This window comes from Chinchilla lanigera, unplaced genomic scaffold (genome assembly GCF_000276665.1).
Source record: "Chinchilla lanigera isolate Chin_1 unplaced genomic scaffold, ChiLan1.0 scaffold00029, whole genome shotgun sequence".
NCBI lineage: Eukaryota > Metazoa > Chordata > Mammalia > Rodentia > Chinchillidae > Chinchilla > Chinchilla lanigera.
The window spans coordinates 9,614,834-9,635,193 of record NW_004955430.1 but is presented as its reverse complement, the minus strand read 5'-3'; the positions used below and the strand labels follow the sequence as shown (position 1 = coordinate 9,635,193).

The following is a 20,360-nucleotide window of genomic DNA, read 5'->3' as shown; positions in this document are numbered from 1 at the left end:
TGTGCTAGAAGATATACACTAATAATGAAATACAAGGAAAATGTCCTATATGCAGCAATAGTAATGCTCAAAAATGTATTTATTGTGCCACCTCACTATCTGAACTTCATAGCAGGACTTTATTATTCTAATTGTCAGAATCTAAAGGATTTATGAAAAAGTGACAGTTGTGGCATTGAGATTTTTAGAACAATAATGACACTCAAGGGAGTCATGTCATTATTTGGTATCCTTCAAAATTGCCTGTTTTGGTGACAAAAAAACCCACCAAGAAAGAAAAAAAATGAGACAGTCTGGCTACTGTTTGCTAATTTTTTGAAAGCTTTGTTTCAAATTGTCAAGCAATTTATATAGCATCTCAATACATGACAGTTGACCCAAAATCTGCATCTTTTCATGTTTGCTGTAGCTTTCAGCACTATATGCAAAATAAACCTTCCACATATGATACAAAATCATATTCCCTGGCAGATGTGAAGACATTTTACACCTTGGCTTTAGAGTTTTATCCTGGAAGTCAACCACCAGCTCTTTATTCTTGTAGTAATAACTGTATAACCCTGTGAACAAACTTGTTCAAAAAATAAGTAAAATGTCATATTTGACAATCGCTTCACTAGTTACCTATTCATGTTACACTTGCTAAATGAGCACCAGTTGACCAGCACAGGAACTACTTGCAAGAACAAAGCAGAGATTCCTAAGAAAATGTTAGAAGTTCACAATAGAGAAATGTATAGTAGAGTCTTGGGATTTCAGAAAGACATAATATTGGCCTTCTATATGGCAAAGAAAAACAAAGTAGTATTGGTACAGTCAGTATTACACCATGATGTTAATATTGACAGCAAAGCTGGGCATGGTGGTGCATGCCTGTAATCTTTGCACTCTGGAGGCCAAGGCAGGAAGATCTTGTGAGTTTAAAGTCATCTGGTACTACATAGTGAGTCAAGGCTAGCCTGGACTACACAGCAAGACCTTGTCTCAAAAGAAAAAGGATTAATAGTGAATCCTCAAAATAAAGCCAGCAATGGTCACATTTTACAACAAAACAAAAGATGGGGTAGATGTTCTTGACAAATTATGCAACAACTATGATGTTACTTGAAACAGCGTTGGCCAGTGGTTGTGTTGTACTGGATCCTAAACATGTCAGTCATACATAGTTTCATAGTTCACAAAGATAATAACAAGCACAAAATATCATGGAGAAATTTTCATAGAGGATTGAGACCAAAATTGATAAATGATCAATTACAACAGAAAAAGAGCAATATATATCTGCCCAAAGTACCCTGCAAAGGAATTCTGGAGCAGACCAGTAAACAACAGGGGAAGCATCACAAGAACCTCCTAAGAAAACAGGAAGACCACCAACATGTCAAGAATGTCATACCAGAGAAAACAAGGAAAGAAACACACATGTGCTATCAGTGTAAGCATTACAAGTGTGTGGAACATGCTGTTTGCATGTGAGACAACTGCCTTATGTGTGGTCATTGAAGTAAGATTATTTTTGCAGTACAGTTGTATTTGTATTCTCCTTGTAGTTCACAAAGGAATTTATTTCTGATGTTACTTTCTAGATTTAGTAAGTAAACAAACAGTTGAAATGCTGATGTGTATTCTCTACACTCAATACATGTTTAAATTTTATTTCATTGATATTTTATTTGAAGTACACATTGTATAATAAGAACCTCCTGACAAAACAGGAAGACCAGAGAGATGACAAATATGTCCTGCCAAAAAAGACAGAAAAGCAAAACACATGTGCTATCAGTGTAAGCAATACTTGTGTATGGAACATGCTGTTTTCATGTGTGAAGACTGCAGGAGGTGTGATGATTGAAGTAAAGATAATTTTTGGTAGGATTTTAATTGTCTTTTCATTGTAGTTCACATAATAATTTATTTCTCTTTGATCTTGTAAGGAAATAAACTTGATATTGAAAATGTTGATGTTTATTCTAAACACTCATTGCATAATAAAATTTAATATTTTCCTTTTAAGTACATACTCGATGATATAATAAAATCATAAAATTAAATAATTCATCAATAGAAATACTCACAAAAAATAAGTGGTGGTGTTATGCACCCACATAACACTCCATTTTTTAGGAAACTTACAGGACACCCTGCATTAAGCTCTAAGTAGTTTTTGTAACTAATGTAAATGTGACTTTTCTTCTTCAAAAGTATGCTAATGGAGGGGCTGGGGATTTAGCTCAGCGGCAAAGCGCCTGCCTGGCAAGCGCAAGGTTGTGAGTTCGGTTCCCGGTACCGGAGAAAAACCAAAAAAAAAAAAAAAAACAAAAGTATGCTAATGGAGAAGCACTGTGGGATTTTGGTAATTTATATTATTCTGTACTGTATCATGTTTCTTTAATTCCTTTGCATATCTAAGAAACTACTGATCAATAGAGGTAAACCTAAAATAAATTTTCCATCAAGTAAAAATCTTAGATTTGGGGGGGAAGGGGCTCTAAGTGTCATCATGAAATATGTCCTTTTGCTATCCTCTATGTTCTGAGTCCTATCATCACTTCAGTCTCATTTTCATCTTCTGGTGAAGTGCAAAAATATCTTTTCTTGATTTATTTCTGATTATAACCAAATTTGTTTAGAGTCCAGAGCTAGTGTAATGTTTTTCCTTTTATTTTGTGTTGCATATCTTGGTTTGAATGAAACATGAGCTTCTAGTTTTAATTCTGATTTTTTTTTCTTGTGTTTCTTGAAGTTTTAAATCTTTTTAAAGTATTTTTGGGCAGGAAATTTTTGAATATTGATTTTTTAAAATCTCAACAATTATGATCCACATTGGATCAGTATAGTAGTCTGTGTTTTTCATTATTGTTTCAAATAAAAAAGTTCTTTTTCGGAGCTGTTCAGCATCTTCCTATCTTACATATTTGATGTTGTGGAATCTTCATCAGAATTTAGAAAACAAGTCATATTTTCCTTAAAAGAGAATCATGAAATTTCCTAAATTGGCACTTCAGTATTGTAGAGTAGAATTGTAGATGTTGTGTGCTTGCATGGATATGTTATGTCTGTCTCATATACATTTTCAGTTGATTGGGTATTTGCTAAAAGTGGGCAATTTAAATTATGTGTAATTTAATTTTTGTAGATCTCTAGTTTTTAATTTTGCAAGTGGTTAGTATGCATTTAAATGAAAGTGTGTATCAGTATATAATTTACATTTTTAGTATTTAGGTGGTAAACTCTTACCATATAGTTCATGGATATTTGTTCCCAAGTAAATCAGTTTGCAAAACTTTCTGTTGTGATCCATTCATGTCACAAAGGCTAAATTGTATTTTGTTGTCAGTTTACAGAGAAAATTTTCAAATGTATCTGGTAGGTCAGGTGATCCAAATCTTTGGTCATGAACTCTGCCTAGAGAGAAGGATACATTTAGGTCATATAATAAAGAAGGGGAGAAATTTCATTTCTCAAAAGTATTATTATATTGTTACCTTAGTGGTTGAGTTGCCCTTCCCCCAAGTTTATATATATCAATTTATCAGCCACTTATCTGTCTTTCATTCTGATTGTTTTAATTTCGCGTATTTGACTTTCTAAGGTTTTGGCAAATTTCTTTTATCCCAAACAAGTCATTTAATGTATTTATGTGTGTATCTTTCCTATTTTAGTGTATTTCTGGAATTTCTTTGATTTCTATGATGTATTGGGTATACTCTGAATCTACCTTCAAGTTAATTTTGCCCTTTTTTTTGGAGAAGGCACTTGTGCACCTTTACCTGAACTTGTGCGCCTGCATACGGTGTGTCTGGATGGTCACTGCATTAAGGGTGATACAAAGATGTGGCGTCACCTTGCTCAAGTCTGTAGATTGTTTACTGGCTCCCCAAAGAGGCTCCCTTGCTACTGCTAAAAATTCAAAAATTGTGTGTCTGAGGACAGTTGCACACGAAAGTGAATTTCAAACAAAAGTTAAATGAACAAGTGAAAATAAAATTGAACTTGATTCATTTTAAAAATTAGTTTTGGAGAAGATATGTGTCATCAGTTTCTAGCATGTTTTACTCAGAAATATAGCCTTGGATAGCGAAAGTTAAAACTCATAGAGAGCCAACCCAACACCAGAATGAAGCATAAAGCACGTAAGATTTCCAGAAGGATAAGGCAGGTAGCCATTATAATAGGAAGTGAAACGGGTATTATTCCTTTCTAAAGGACTCCACTGAGGAATATTTTTCTGTTTCAGTAATGCCACATGGCTTCATGCTCTAGGTAGTCTTCTCCATTTTTTCATATTTTCTCTCTCTTTTTTTTTAAATTCTGGAGGCACCTAATTTACCTTTTCATCACCTAAAGTACTATTACTCGGTACTTGATAATAACTTGTATTCCTTAACATCCACTACTTTGTAGATATTGTTCTTGGTGTCTTCATTTGATTTCATCTTGATCACAAAATCAGTACCATTATCCGTATTTAGTAGATGAGGCAGTTTATAGTCTCTCGCCCAAGGTTACGTAGCTGGTATAATGCAACATGAATTTGAACACAGGCTTTTCTCCTCAGGTCTGTGAATTTTTCACTTCCCTTCATTTTATTGTATATCCTTTTTGTGAACTTTCCACAGTCAGACTTATTTCTACTTAGACCCCTAGACTCTTGTTTATCACTTCCCTGTCCAAAAGTTTAGAAACACTGAATTGTTTCCTTGGCTGTAAATTCAGCATTCAGAGCTCTTCACAGATCAGCTCCATCTTTTCTTTTGCTACACTGCCTTGTGCCCAACTGGCAGCACTTCCTGGAATTCTCTTTTCTTTCTGATTATTAATCCTCTGCATTGCTGCACAGTTGAAATATTCACTGTCTTTTATACCATCACAGCTTTCCTTCTGATTTAGTGACCTTTCCACTCTGTTGCGTGTTTCTCAAATTCCCAGAATTCTTTTTCAAATATTTTTTGTCCTAACAAAACTGTTTACTCTAGACAACAGGCCTTGTATATTTAGCCCTGCTGTATTACATCATTGTGTGTATTGCATCTTTTTGAGTTCTTGGAGTTTTATATTCTTTGTATTCTTTTATATTCTTATAACTTTTTTCTCTGTGCTTTTTTTGTTACACATTTACCTCAGAGCACTTACAAAAATGGTAGGATTTTTTATTTAAACAGCATTTAAGCAATGCTAAGTTTTCTTCTATTTGAGGTTAATCTGATAAAACTGACTGTGGTCATGCATAATTTAAATCACAGTTATTTTCATCAAGAGAAAAATGACAATGATTTCTTGAAAAAGTTGGCATATATACAAAATTACATTTTAGTTTAAAAAAAAAACTGTCCCCAAATAGGTAGGCTATTATTAATTTGTGAAACTGCTGTATTCACATGTACAGAGACTTTTATATGTGTGAAAAAATTTGAAATGTCTAGATGCTGAAGGATGTTATTTAGCTCTGGGATATAATAATTTTCCTATGTCACCCATTTTTAAAAACCCACTATTGGTATTAGTTACATGGCAAATAGTTATAAAACCCAAAGCAGCCCTGGGTAGAGATGAGAGTTTGAGGATGATTCTTAAAACTGTTCTAGTCGGTTTTAACTCTGTGTTTTCTCTTTTCAGGTTTCCTGAAATGCAGTTTTTCCAACAAGAAAATGTGAGAAAAATTCTTACAGATGTTCTTTTCTGTTATGCTAGAGAAAATGAGCAGTTACTTTATAAACAGGTAATGAAAATACCTTACAGGTGGCATCCATTGGCTTAAACTTTTCTATACAGCTTGACAAATGATAAAGCAATAATGCAACCTTTATTGTATCCAGAGTTGTATCATAATGCTGAAGGTATCCAAGTGCTGCTTGTCAGCTGTGTGGTTAGAAAAGAAAGCTCACTGAAGCACATATGCTTCTACCTTATTATAAGATGTTCTCCCAAATTGTCTTCTGTATCATGTTTAGTCTTTTTTCAACTTGTGGTTGTTTTATAGGTAGCATCTTTGCAACGAGTCTAGTAATAAACTTTTCAGACTTGCATATATAAATATTGTTTCTAAGTGCAGCATTTATAAATATGTGATATGTCATGCAAAAAAATCATCAAGTACTCTTCAAAACTTACTATAATAGAACTTCAGAAGTTTCTTTCTTTCTTTCTTTCTTTCTTTCTTTCTTTCTTTCTTTCTTTCTTTTTTTTTTTTTTTTCTTTTCTTTTTCTGGGCATGGTAGCACAAGCCCATAATCCCAGCAATGCAAGAGGATCCTAAGCCTGGGCAACTTAGCAAGACCTTTTGAAAAAAATTAAAGAGGGCTAGGGATTATAGCTTAGAAGTAGAACACTCCTGAATTCTATCCCCACTGCCACAAAATTAATTTTTTAAAAGAAGTTGACATATTTTGAAAATTACTTCTTGCTTCTGTTATTTGACTTGCCTCACTACCAAAGCAGACTGTTGGATTGCTTTGAGTTTTTTGAAATGTAAATTGTTCAGTATATAAAAATATGATCTAACTCCTAATGACAAAGTATAAAATGTCTGCAGATAAACTTGACTGTAAACATGTGAAAGCTAGCTGAAGAACATTTTAAATGTTGTCTAAGGATATAAAGCAAGAATTGAATAAATACAAAAATAATGACATGGTTTTAGTACCAGTATTGCTCCTCTGCAAATAAATACATAGAAATGTATTAATCTAGTGCTAATCTAAACATGTGTTTTTTGAAAACTGGACATAGTTACTTTAAATTTAGTGCCTACCAAATATTAAGATTATTTTTTCCTGGTGAAACACTTTTAATTTCCTTGTGGCGTATTTCACTTAACATAATGACCCCCAGTTCCGTCTATTTTTTTATGGCTGAATGGTATTCCATTTGCTACACATATCACACTTGCTTTATCTGTTCATCTGTTGATGTTTCTACTTCTTGGTTATTGTGAATATGTAACAGTGAACATGGGATTGCAGATGTTTCTCCAACATACTGAGTTGATTTCTCCTCCTTGGTTTCTACTTCTTGGTTATTGTAAATATGTAGCAATGAACATGGGATTGCAGAGGTCTCCCCAACACACTGAGTTGATTCCCTTTGGATATGTAACCAGAACCAGGATTGCTGCATTATATGGTATATTGATTTGTAATTTTTGGAGTATTTACCATATAGTTTTCGGTAATGGCTTTACTAATTTGTAGTCCTATCAGTAGCACATAAAAATTCCCTTTCTCCACATCCTCCCCAAAATTTGTCTAAAACTTCTATAGAAGTTCTATGATCCGGGATTGAGAGGGTTTTTTGTTAGGTGTGGTTTGGGTTTTTCTTTGTTATAGTTTTTAGGGTGCATGCTTGGCATGTATAACATCCTGGTCATGAGCTCAGTCAGAGGGAAAAAGAAGAAATTTCTGAGGTCAAAATAATGCAGTGGTATTACGAGAACTGACTTGTGGATCAGTGGAGAAATCTAGGAGTAGGTCCAGTTGTATATAAGATGTTAATTGTATAAAATAGAGAAGAGGATGTTTACTTGCTAAGATTGATTTTCTAACTAGGAAAAATACTAAATTATACCATTATTGGAGAATAAATTTCAGATGGACTAATGATATAACTGTGAAAATAAGAAGTATATAAAAATAGTAGAAAAAGATTTAGGAAAATATTTGCATAATCTCAAGGGAGAAAATGCCTTTGCATGTAAAATAGGCTATCTGAAAAGCATATACAAATCAGAAGACCAAAAGCAAATGAAAAAGAAGATTGGTGGGGGATATCTGTAAATAACAGAAGACACCTTTCTAAATGGCTTGAACTATAGGGTGTTAATAACGCACATAGCACGCAGTCCAGGGGTAAATGATTCTGCATCATTAGTTATTTCAATAGCTCAGAATATTTATCATTGTGTTGGCTCATGTTCTTATGTCTATCCCTTATTCTCCCTGCTCCTCTTGCAAATATTGGAAAATTCCTCACAGGAAAAGATTGGTAATGATAGGAAGTTAAATCAGGATTAAGTTTCCCAAGTCAAACTTTGTTTCCTATTTTTCTTTAGAGAAAGAAAAATAAATAGATCAAGGAAGTCTTATAATAACAGAAACAAGTTCTTTTGGACAAGGAAAAAGATAAGATCTCACCATGTCATTTGTGATGTATGTGAACCACCATGTTTTTATATGAAAGGTTAGGCAGGAATATGGAAGATCAAATTGTTGATAATTTAGACAAAGCCTATCAATTACTGAATAAAAAGTGGTGTTAGCTTACTACTGGATTTCACTTAAAAAGACTTAATCACTCCGTTATGTTTAAAATCCTATAGATTCTTTACAAAGAAATAATACCATGCTGTAGAAGGACTGAATATTTAGCCATATTAAATTTGAGAAAAAACCTTGAGTTTCATCACAAGCTGTTAAAGCTATTATTTTGTACTAGGTGACACCCCGTTTAACATCGACCATATTGTTAATAGTTGTGGGATTTTATTGAATTAATGAGACTGTTATCATGTAGTAGAATGTCTTGCTGAGTTAATTGAAACTGCAGAGATTATATAAATGGTATTAATGAACTTTGACTGCCTGATGCCTCAGCTTTAATAAAGACTGCTTGGTGGGCTAAATGAGCACAGGCAGATAAAAGAACAGGTTCAATTTTGTGAGCCTACAGGCTGTTGATGAAGAAAACTTTGTTACCTTTATTTTCAATTGGCGTGAGTTTGAGTGCAGTGACTACTAACGAGCTAGCAGGGATGAAGGATTTCAGCAAGCAGAAATGTTGACAAGATAGACAGAAACAACATGTACATTTTGGGAACCAAGTATACTAAAAATATATATATTTGTGTCTTGTCAAATTCATAGGCTGTTGAACTCATGAATATATTTTCTGGATGTATCACTTGTCTTTTAAAGGTATCTATTTGCTAACTATAATTTTTTGCTTTTTCTAGCGCTGAGTATCTAAGTCAGGGCCCCACACAGGCTAGGCAAATACTTTAAATCAACTATATTCTTCCTTGTAATTGATGACTAATCAGATTTTACTAGTCTAGAATTTCGAGCAAAAACAGATTTAGGTCTCTTTCATCCTCTTAAAAGTATCAAGAAAGTTACCATTTAAGTGAAACTCAAAACTGAATTTGTAAAAGGTTGTTTTAATAGTGTTTGAGAGGTCTTAGTTTTTTTTTCCACAAAAGTGTCCTCTATTGATTTGAAATATGGTATATGATTCTTTTTTCATATTATATTTCAACCTTTTCAATGTGTCAGTATGTTAAGTGGTAGATATTGTATTGAATTAGTCAATAGTATAATGAAATCCTTTTTTGTGCTAGGCTGATAGTAAGATTTTGGTTCATCTATACAGTTGTTCCTCAGTGTCCTTGAAGGAACCATTCCAGGATCCCCCTATGTATTTCAAAATACTTAGTTGTTCAACTCCTTTGTATAAAGTGACATATTGTTTACATACAACCTATGTACATCCTCCTATGTACTTTAAATAATAATTTACATCACTTACAGTACTTGATACAATATAAATGCTATGTAGAGTATTTTTAAACTGTATTATTTAGGACTAGTGACAGGAAAGAAAATCTGTATATTTAGTGTTTTAGTATACACTTTTTTCAGTTATTTTTCTTTCTTTTTTTTTTTTTTTTTTATGGTACCAGGAATCAAACTCAGGACCTTGTGCTTGCCAGGCAGGCACTGTGCCAGCTATGTCCCTGGCCTTATTTTTCTAATATTGTTGATCCATCGTCAAATTCATCAATTCAGAACCCATGTTTGTGTGTGTAATATACATACACATACATACCACTTATCATGGTTTATAATTGTATAATCATTTGTGTTCTCATTTTATCATTGAATAGATTGCATTTATTGAAGATGCGTGATTATTCAATAAACTAGCTATTGTATTTTGTATATTCTTCATGGCAAAAATTAAAATCAAGTGAAGGAAAAAATTAACCAAAAAAGAAACTATAGTCCTACCTATATTATTCTATCAATAAAAGAGAAATCTTTTTCAGTCACAATAGCAGAAGGAAGAAAAGAAGGAAAAAGATAAAGAAGAAAAGGAGGGAAATTGCATTGGTTATTCAAGTGTATAACTTGAGAATGATTTATCAGAATTGAAAGAAAAATAATAAATAGAGGAAAAAACAACAAAAATGACAAAGTATTAATGTATCTAATTCAAAAAAATCTGTTGAAAATTCTAGGAAAAAAGAAATATTTCATTAGGATGAAATGGCAACTCCTGAAATAAAAACTCGCAATAAAATTTTTTAGTTCAGTGTCACTAACACTTGTATAATTCATTACAGTTTGTGAATTTAACAAGATTTTTATTAAAAATACTATGAATATAGATGAGGATGTGTGAGGTGGTGATTTTATATTCTACAATTGAGTGAATTCTTTCTAGTGGGCAACATATTGGTACACATCTCAGACTAACAAATGTACTTTCCCCAGAAATTCTCTGTGGGGACTTCATTCTAAGGAAACCATCAGAAACAGCCAAAAAGATTACGGTGAGGATGTCTGTTAGTGTTTTGGTGGTGGTCCTTTTTTGATTTTTGTTTTGTAATACTAGAGCTTTGAACCCAAGGCTTCACATACACTAGGCCAGCACTTTACTACTGCACTACATCTCACGATGCTTAGTTTGCTTTTAGACAGGGTGTTGCCAAGTTGTCAGAATGGCTGTAAACTCAGGATCCTCCTGCCTCAGCCTAGAATTTAAAGTTTTTCTCTCACTTGGCTTTTGGCCTGCCTTCCTGCCTGCCTTGATTCTTTGTTTCCTTCCTCTTGTTTCCTACATTAAGTAGCTATTGCCATGATTGTTGAAATTATGGTGTTTTCCTTTTATGATAACTTGAAATTTTTTCCAAGAAAATAAACCTCTTTTGATAATTTTCAAAATACAGCACACTTGATTTCATCTTTTCTGGGTGTCTGCCATCTTGTCAGGAACATTTTTTTCAAGGTTTGTTATATGAAGAAATGGTTACGTAAAGAAATTGAAATGTATGGTATTTTATTCAAAATCACAAGCAGATTATCAGTGGATCATAAGCTATTTGTAAAAATGCTATTAAGTCATTCTACTTCAGCATAACTTACAGCTGAAGTTTGATAAAGCTTAATTTCACATTATGTATGTGTTATCAACTGACTTCCTAAGACTAGCATAATACTACTAGATTGCATAAAGAATTATGGAGTTTGTCCTTCCATTATATGAAGCCTCCTCTAATTAGACCCACAGAAGAGTTCTCTCCTTTTTGCTCCCATATTTATTTTTTTATTTGCTCAGAAGGTGATATTTTCTCTTCTTTTTTTATGAAAGAGCATCCTTAGTTACTAAGCAAAAGGAAAATGGTAATTTGCTCACATTAAGAGGCAGCAAAAGATGTAATCTATGTTTACTTGCTACAGTATGGTATTTTATGCTTAAAGGGGAAAAAATCTAAATTTACAAGGCTATTCATTGTTGTGTAAGGCCTTGTGTCCCCACAAAATGAGTAAATAATAGATTTTTGGAAGAAATTTTTTAAAGATAGCTCAGTAACTAACAGTTTTACATTTTGTTTCTGTGCCTAATTGTGTAATCCATATTTGAACCCCAATATAAGGGAAAACACTGTATTGATATGCTTATTAAATAAATTGAAAATTAACCTGTAATTGGAGGAGGCAGGAAAAATGAGTTTTATGATTAAACATGTTGAAAATTCCATTTGAAAAACTTTGTTTTTTGTCACTGTCTGCTAAATATTATTTCTTTTATTATCCAACATTCCTAGCTAGCTGACTTTAGCTCTTCCAAAATCTACAGACATCCTAATTTGGAGCCATTACATAATGAACACATTGGATGTAATTTCCTGAGGTCTACAGTTCTTAGTTGCCCTTCTTCAGTGCAGATCTTACACTGTAGCTTGTGATTATAATTTGCATAAATGAAATTCATATTTATGAGTACAGATCTTGAGCAACTGACAGGTGCAAGGTTGTCTGCCATGCCAATTTATTGTTTGTCATGTCATTTAAAAAAGAGCTTCTCTCCACATTTTAAAGAATATGTGCTGTGGTTGAATTGGAATCGAATTCTAAAAGATAAAATCTCATTTTTACATTGTTGTGTATAATATGGAATCCTAGTGATAGGAATCCATTGAAAAAGGCATTTAAGTTAACCTATATTGTCTATTAGTGGATCCTCCATATTTCTCCTGTTCTCATTTCTCTTGATGTTGTGTTTCAGGGAATGCATGAGCTACTAGCACCTATAGTCTTTATCCTTCATTGTGACCACCAAGCTTTTCTACATGCCAGTGAGTCTGCACAGCCCAGGCAAGTGTGCATGAGTTCCATCTATTTTTTCAGTCCTGAGTGTGCTGTGTTTTTCCTTTTTTCAGTCTCAAAAATTTTTAAATTGAAGGTGTTTTAAAAGTTCTAAACATTTGATCTTGTTTCATGTGACTATTTGTTAATTCCACTTAATAGTTCTAATGCCAGTTTGGCTTTGGGGCAAATTTGAAATCATATATTTGGAACTCTTAGATCCATATCAAGGAAAGAGATATACAATAGGTCAAGGAAAGAAAATATTTTCTGCAATATCAAAAGTACTAATGATTAATAAGATTTATGTACTGTATATTATCCTCTAGTCTTTCACTTTTCACTATAAGCAGAATTGAGAACTTTATGAGATAATTTCTCCCTTACCAGCTTTGATTCAGCTTAGTTCATCAATAAAGACTGTTACAAAGAACTTCAGTCTATAAATAAAATGGTTTCTCATGTTTTTTAAACAAACTCAGTTATGCTTTCCTGAAAGTGCCTTATATAATTGGACTTAACTTATGTACTTGTTGAAATTCATTTTCAAAGTAAGAAGAAACTTTATCTGATTGGCCAGCGAAGTAAGCAAGAAACATTTTTGGGAGTGGAGAACTGCAGGATTATAAGCCATTTCTTTGTTCAGTGTTGCACTGGCTCATCCACCCATATGCAGAAAACAAACTATTGGAAGATAGTGTCTCACATGTCTTAACTGTATAATCTTTTTAATATTACACTGCCTTTTTGATAAGCATATATACAGGCCTGTACTAAAGTTTTAAGTTTTTTTCATTTTATTGACTTTATTGGATCCTGACAAGAATAACTATGTTGTAATTGCCATCACGTCAGTTATTCTATATAATAAGGGTGAAGTTAGTGTTGGATCATGATTTTGTCCCAGTTTTATTTTTCAAGACAGGTGCATGCAGAATGTACTTTACAGGAAAGTATAGATGATTGAACATAGTTTTAAAATGAGTAAGACATGCTTCTTCATCTATTTCAATCCATTATAAAGTAAAAGCAACACTAAGATAGATTTGTAAAAGGTTCTATCACTTATTAATTCAAGATAAAGTAAAAATAAAAGCCATTAAAAGACAATGTTTCAATATTGCATAATCCATCAATATATTTATATATTTATATATATATATTTCTTTTGTTTTATATGACAAGTGATAGACTGTGGAGTAATAAATTATTTTAGATCAAACATAGTCAAATAAAATACTTTCACATTCTGTATTTGTTATTTTTAATAATTACTTTATTGTGATACAAGGTAGCTAATTTTTGATCTTTATTAATGAAAAAAGTTTCATTTGTTGATGGAGTTGCTACTTTTATTTAAAAAGTTAATATTTTCATTTGTACATTATATGAGAATGGTCTTATGAAGGTAGAATAAGGGAAACTATGCATCCACTTCAGTTGTTAAAAGATTACCCATTTTGATTGCTTGTATTGCTTTTTTAAAAGTGAGGAAATGAAAACTCTCCTGAACCCTGAATATCTGGAACACGATGCCTAGTAAGTGCAGAAACTATTTATATTTTTCTTTTTATATGGTCATGCTTTCATGCAGATTAAACATTACACTGTGTATATTTTTCTACTTTTTAGTGCGATGTTCTCACAGCTTATGGAAACTGCTGAACCTTGGTTTTCTACTTTTGAACATGATAGTCAAAAGGTAAATCTTACAGATTTTTCTCAGTATACAGTATTTGAGTGAATAAATAATTTGAGTAAGCAACATAGACTATTACATAATCATTTTATTTCAATACATTTAACTACTATAACGAAAATACTAATGGAATTACAAGGAAGCTGGTGTTTAAAATGTATCTCTTATTGACTGAATGCAGACAGTGTAAAGATTTCATATGAGCCGGTGTGGCGCATGCCTGTAATCCCAGCATGTGGGACTCTGAGGCAAGAGGATCGTTTCAAGTTCAAGACCACCCTGGGCTACAAAGTGAGCTCAATGCCAGCCTGAACTACATAGCAAGACCCTGTCTCAAAAAGACAAAAAGATTTCATATGAGTAGAAATTTCCTTTATATGAAGTTTATATGATTCATGCAATATTGGTATTTAATTATAAAATTCTTGTATACTATCCTAGTGTACTACCCTCAAGTGCAGTGTGCATGAATGAAGTCACTAATGATAACATATAGAGAATAAAATGAATACTAGTGCTGTATGAAAGAGCAACTTTTAAAAAATAGGAAGAATTTGTCCTAGGTTTGTAATCTGCAAATTTACAGTAGACTGAAAATCACAAAGAACAATGGTAGTATTAAGAGGTAGAAATTGAGGACTGAACATTAGAAAAAAGGAGGGGTATAATAGGGAAAGTGATCAGACTTGAGGGAGTACATGACAACTGGAAGTTCACACGAAAGCATTATAGGAGTTAGTGATATGTCTCTTAATTGTAGATAGTGTATAGCCAGAAAGTAAGTTGTAGGTGGAGCCCAGCACAGATTTTATTTTTTAAGTCAGCTGTACTTTTAGTCTGGAAAGTTTAAAATCACTTTACTCAGCTATTTAAATTGACAGAAAGATAATTATCACATTTTTTGTATTAATTTCTTGGCCTTTTTAAATATAGTTTTCAGAACTCCAAGTGAAACAGTTTTCTTTTGCTGTTTTTCATGTTTATATTTCATGTTTATATGCAACAACAAAGAAGTTTTCTTTAAAGTTTTGCATTTATGTACCATGACTGATCAGGTAAGGCAGCCATGGATCGTTTGTGTTGGCCACCCACCACCACATCTAGCCAAAATATGGAAAATATTCAAGGTAGCACAAGTGACAATTTTAGAAAGCATTTCCTGGCTATTCATTTATGAATGTAGTCATCTGTGTATCAGTATGAGAGTGCTCATTTTAAGCATTTGTCATGAAATCACAAAATAGTTTTTGTTGTTTTTTAAACTCCATTTGGTAGCGATATCCATATACAGTGTTTGTTCATTTCATATTGAAATAATACATTTTTCCTGTTTATAGGGGAGAGAAACTCTGATGACTCCCATCCCCTTTGCTAGACCACAGGATTTAGGACCAACAATTGCTATTGTTACTAAAGTCAACCAGATCCAGGATCATCTACTGAAGAAGCATGATATTGAGCTCTACATGCACTTGAACAGACTAGAAATTGCACCACAGATATATGGGTTGTAAGTACTACAGCTTTAGTTCTGGTTATACCTAACTATGTTTTATGGTTGTTTTTATGTCTCAGATCTCTAGAAGGAACTATTGCATCTCCACTGTAGTTCACATATCTTTTTGGTCCTGTGTGTCTGGCTCTATGCCCATTATTTCATATATGGTATATCATACTCCACCAGCTTTATCAACTGAGTATTATCCCTTCATTATAAGAAGTTAAGTCTTAGGCTAACTTTACTCATATGAAACAGTGAAGTCATAATTCAAACCCAGGCAGAGTTTGCTATGTAATTTTCAGCAGAACCCAATGCAAAAGAAAAATGCAAGGCCCCTTTTGAAAAAAAATTAATAATAATGTTAAGGTAACAGCAGCAGATCGTTTAATCAAACATTTCAAAAAGTACAGGTTTCTGTAGGTCTCATATACATAATCTTTTTTTCTTTTCTTTTTTTTTTTTTTTGTGGAGCTGTATCCCCAGCCCAGGTCTCATATACATGAAGCCATTCCCCAACTCATATATTTCCATAATGTGCCTGTGTGTTCTTTCTTTTTTTCATGTGGTCATGTTTTTGCTCTACTTTCAGAGGAAGGTGTCTGTCAGTAACAAGATGTCCCTCTCAGTACACATAATGTATTAATTTTCTTTACCTATATAACTTCAGTAACATGCTATACAGCAACAGAATAAGGAGCCAGTCATTCCTAAAATGTGCATGTGTATGCATATGTGTTCATTTTTTTTCAGTAGCTTATAAAATATATAGACAAATTAAAAAATGGTGATTTTAACAATGTGAATTTGCTATATAATGGTATAGTCCATTATATTTAAATAACAACATTAATTTATATGAAGTGCTAAGCAGCTTCTTAGCAGATATTTTTTGCAAAGTTTTATTCTCAGTTCTATAGAATATGGAAAATTAAGATATTATTGATATCCATAGTAGATGTTCAATAAGTGTGAATTCATTATTTGAATTGCAAGGTATCTTGACTGAGTCAAAGTTTGAAACCAGAGCAAGATCTTTTTTTAATCTCAAAGGAAATAATCAACAATTAGTGAATGTTTTATTTACATTATTATGATACACACAGTCTTTTACTGATAAATAAATTGGCTATTTTTCTTCCCTGGAAGCCTTCAACTGTGACTGAAGAAGTTTGCTTTATTATTCTAATGTTGCTTGTTTTTGTTTTTGTGGTATAACCTTGACACCATTATTTAACGCAGTTTCACTCTTCTTGGTAGAAAATAAGGTTTGTGTGATATGTGTATTGGGCAGCATTATAGGATATTATTGAATTGCTATTTGGACATATTAGTCTAATTAAAATGTGCAATTGTAGATATAAAATCTCAAATACTAATGACAAGGTCAGTAATCAAATTCTGTATTTTTTGCTACTGTGCACTCAAAGAATTAAAACATTCAAATGTAAAAAGCCTTTAACACCTCAAAGTATTGTTTGCTAAAGTCAAAATTTGCCTTAAACACTGGGAAAAGAATTGATGTTGAACGTGTTTATCTTTTCTTTTAACCACTTTGTACCTATTTGCTGCTTGGACAGAACTGGCACTTTACATTGCAGTAGTGATGGCAAGGCTTGAGGACAGTAATTTATCACCAAGTTTCCTAGTTTTCTTCATCAAACATTCATTTCTTTTCAGTTTTCTGTTCTTCATAGCAGTTCATAGTGCTTCTCTGACATCCTGATTCATACTGTGCCATAAAATTCCAAGATACATAACATAATTACGCTTAATTCTTTCAACCCTATCAGCAGTGCTATTAGCATGTGCAGTAACCCTCGTAGCCCAATTAGCCCTTTGTTTTTGTATAGGATCTTACCTACATTATCTTTAAGTACATATAATTTGTTATTTTTGAAGAAGAGATTACTCATTCTTTCAATTTGGCCTATATTACATTTTATAGTGCAAGGACTTTACACGTCTCATTTATTACTTGGTTTTATTATTGCTATGTGCAAGGAACATGGAAGGCCAAAGTGCTTAAATAATCTAACTCCTTAGTATACTACTCTAAGTTGTGCCACTCATGTATCTTTTACTGTTGGCTGTTAGAAATTTTGGGATAAACATGAAGTAACAGAAACATGAGCTTTGACATGAAACATACCAGTTTAACCCCTTTGAGCCTTTGTTTTTTATCTGTGAAATGGAGGTATAAAATCATAGAAAGTTAAATTAGTATATAACAAGTATTCAGTGCATGTTTGGAAGTGTGTTATTATCACTGTATGTCTTTACCATTCTTTAATTAGGATACCATGGCTAGGTGAATCTAATGTGCTTTATGAATCCTTCAAGCTCCGTCTTTGGCTTTCTGTGTTTCTTTAGAGAGAGAGAGCTTTTGCAAAAGGGAAGAGAACCAAGAGATTGAGGAAGGTGGTTAAAAAATTGGGATGTGTTACGTACGTGTACCGACTCCCCGTAATGAATATAATCACCATGTACTGCAAATATGTAGTAATAAAAAATATTAATGAATATGGGCTTTTATGTACCTGGAAATATAATAGCTATCTCTTAGACCAGTGCTTTTTAAGAATACAATATAAATTAAGGGTAAACTTTTAGAGGTGTTCATATTGCCCAATGATTTTATGTCCTTGAACTTACTAAATATTATAGGTCTGCATTTCATAGAAATGAATTGACATACTTTGTTGTGTTTTATATCATAAAAGTGCTATTAATCTAAATGATTGCTGATGCTCCCATCTGTTCCTGTTGAGAAAAAAGTAAAATTTTACATTTAAAGTTAATGTTTAAGAATATAATTTGTGGCTTGAGTAAATTATGATCAAGGGTAAATATATGAAATAATCAGTTTCAGTTAATAAAAATGGCTCTAATAAGGATGACATCATAATTCATAGTTGCATCATCTAAAATATACTTGCACATTGAAACTCTTACAGTATTTTGATTTTCAAACAAAGTAAATATTTTCCTCTGAGGTAAAATGTTTCATCAAAGTTGTAAAATAATTTGGTAAAAATATCAATAATGATTGAGCCAATGACAAGTTCTAATCAATACTAAAAACTGCTACAGAATGAGGAGTAAATCATAAATATGTTTATTTAGAGGGAAAGGGTTTAGCAAGACTAAATTATGCCCCATACTGAATATAGGTTTCTAATTTTGGCAAATCTTTAGTGGTTACCTGATACATTAAAAAGTATTTTAATCTGCTTTCTAATATGGTTATAGTTGTTAAGAAAAAATGTTTGCAAATGTTCCATATTTTAAAACTAGTTTTGTAAGAATATATATTTTGAAGGTGGGTGTGGTGGTGCACCCCTGTAATCCCAGCATTCAAGAGGCTGAGGAAGAGGACCACTCTTAGTTTGAGGCCAACCTAGACTATGTAGTGAGTTCCAGGCATCACGGTTTCAGGATGCCTGAAAAAAAAAAAAAAAAAAAAATATATATATATATATATATATATATGTATTTTTAAATCTCCAGAAGTGGGGAGATATACCCTGTGTAAACATACTTGCTGTATTAAGCCAATAAATTTATTTAACAAGATTAAAATTAATGATTAGTGTAAAAATATTAATTGCAGTAATATTAACATCATTCCAAATCAGTTTAATTCTAGATAAATTCATGATAACTATCTTTAAATGAAGAAGTACTCATGACATCCCAAATGTTACATAATATCTGGCTTATTAATTCTGTATTTGAATATATTTTAAATGCATTGTCTTCTGGATAATTTTAATACGATTTTTTTGTTAGCCAGTGTTAAATCAGTTTATTATTTTATGTTAAGCAATATTAATATACAATGAAATGCTTAACGTAAGAGTGATTTGTACCATGTTTTTCATTAATTTTCTGAAATATATCTCCTTTTGCACTTAGAATGAATTTCTCTTGCTTTAATTCAAATAATTACCATCTTGGGTTGTCTTTTATTTACCAGTTATTGATTAGTATTGGACTTGTAAATTAAATTCTCTAAGGCCCTGTCAGTGAATACTAATTTACAAAGTAAAACATTCACTTGCATTATTTCTAGTTTTACAAGTTAATTTCTATGAGTTTTTGTATTGTTTTCATTTGTATTAGAGTTAGTTCATATAATTTAATCACTTGGGGGTTATATGTTTGTACAAAAGCATGTTAAAATACTTGAGTTAAATTCTGTTATGGGTTGCGTGTTGTCAGTCTAAAGGACTTAATCATAGCCAATTCATATAAAGATTCAGTAATAATCTTTACTTATTATCAGCAGCTTAATGCTATTATTGCATTCTTTTGAAATGGGACCAAGAATTGAAGTTTAAGTTAATTTTTTCTAGGCATGAATAGCTCCTGTATTACTTTTGAAAATGTTGTATCTGTAAACTTTTGATTACATTTTACACTTTGATATAAACAGAGTACTGTACATAATCAGCATCTGTGGAATATGTAGTTAATATCATGTTTGAGGAAAAACCTTTATAACACTCTTGGGCTTTGGCACTCTTAAACTATAAGCTCTTCACAATACACATGGGTAAGTTCCATATTCACTAAATTCTAATTATATGTCTTCCATATCTATTTCCTATTTTCTGGATTAGCAGTTGTTTGGCTATGTGGTTTCTGGTAATTTATTTTGGGGAGATCTTAGTTATTGATAAATTTGTTAATTTTACAGTACAATTTCAAAATGTCTATCACAATACCAATCCTAGTATATTTCCCAGTATAATTTGTGTGAGTACTAAGTTTTTTTAACCTATATTGGAAATATAAA

General features: G+C 32.2%; 1 protein-coding gene across 4 annotated transcripts in view; it reads left to right on the top strand.

The window, feature by feature from the left end:
- Window positions 1-20,360, top strand: part of Tbc1d5 (TBC1 domain family, member 5) — a 554,846-nt gene that overhangs the window by 331,517 nt on the left and 202,969 nt on the right. For all 4 annotated transcript variants that reach the window (XM_005387456.2, XM_013515658.1, XM_013515660.1 and 1 more), the window contains 5 exons: window positions 5,617-5,719; window positions 12,283-12,371; window positions 13,851-13,901; window positions 13,995-14,064; window positions 15,399-15,571. In XM_005387456.2, the coding sequence (XP_005387513.1) occupies window positions 5,617-5,719; window positions 12,283-12,371; window positions 13,851-13,901; window positions 13,995-14,064; window positions 15,399-15,571 (486 nt within the window). The remainder of the gene's footprint in view (window positions 1-5,616; window positions 5,720-12,282; window positions 12,372-13,850; window positions 13,902-13,994; window positions 14,065-15,398; window positions 15,572-20,360) is intronic.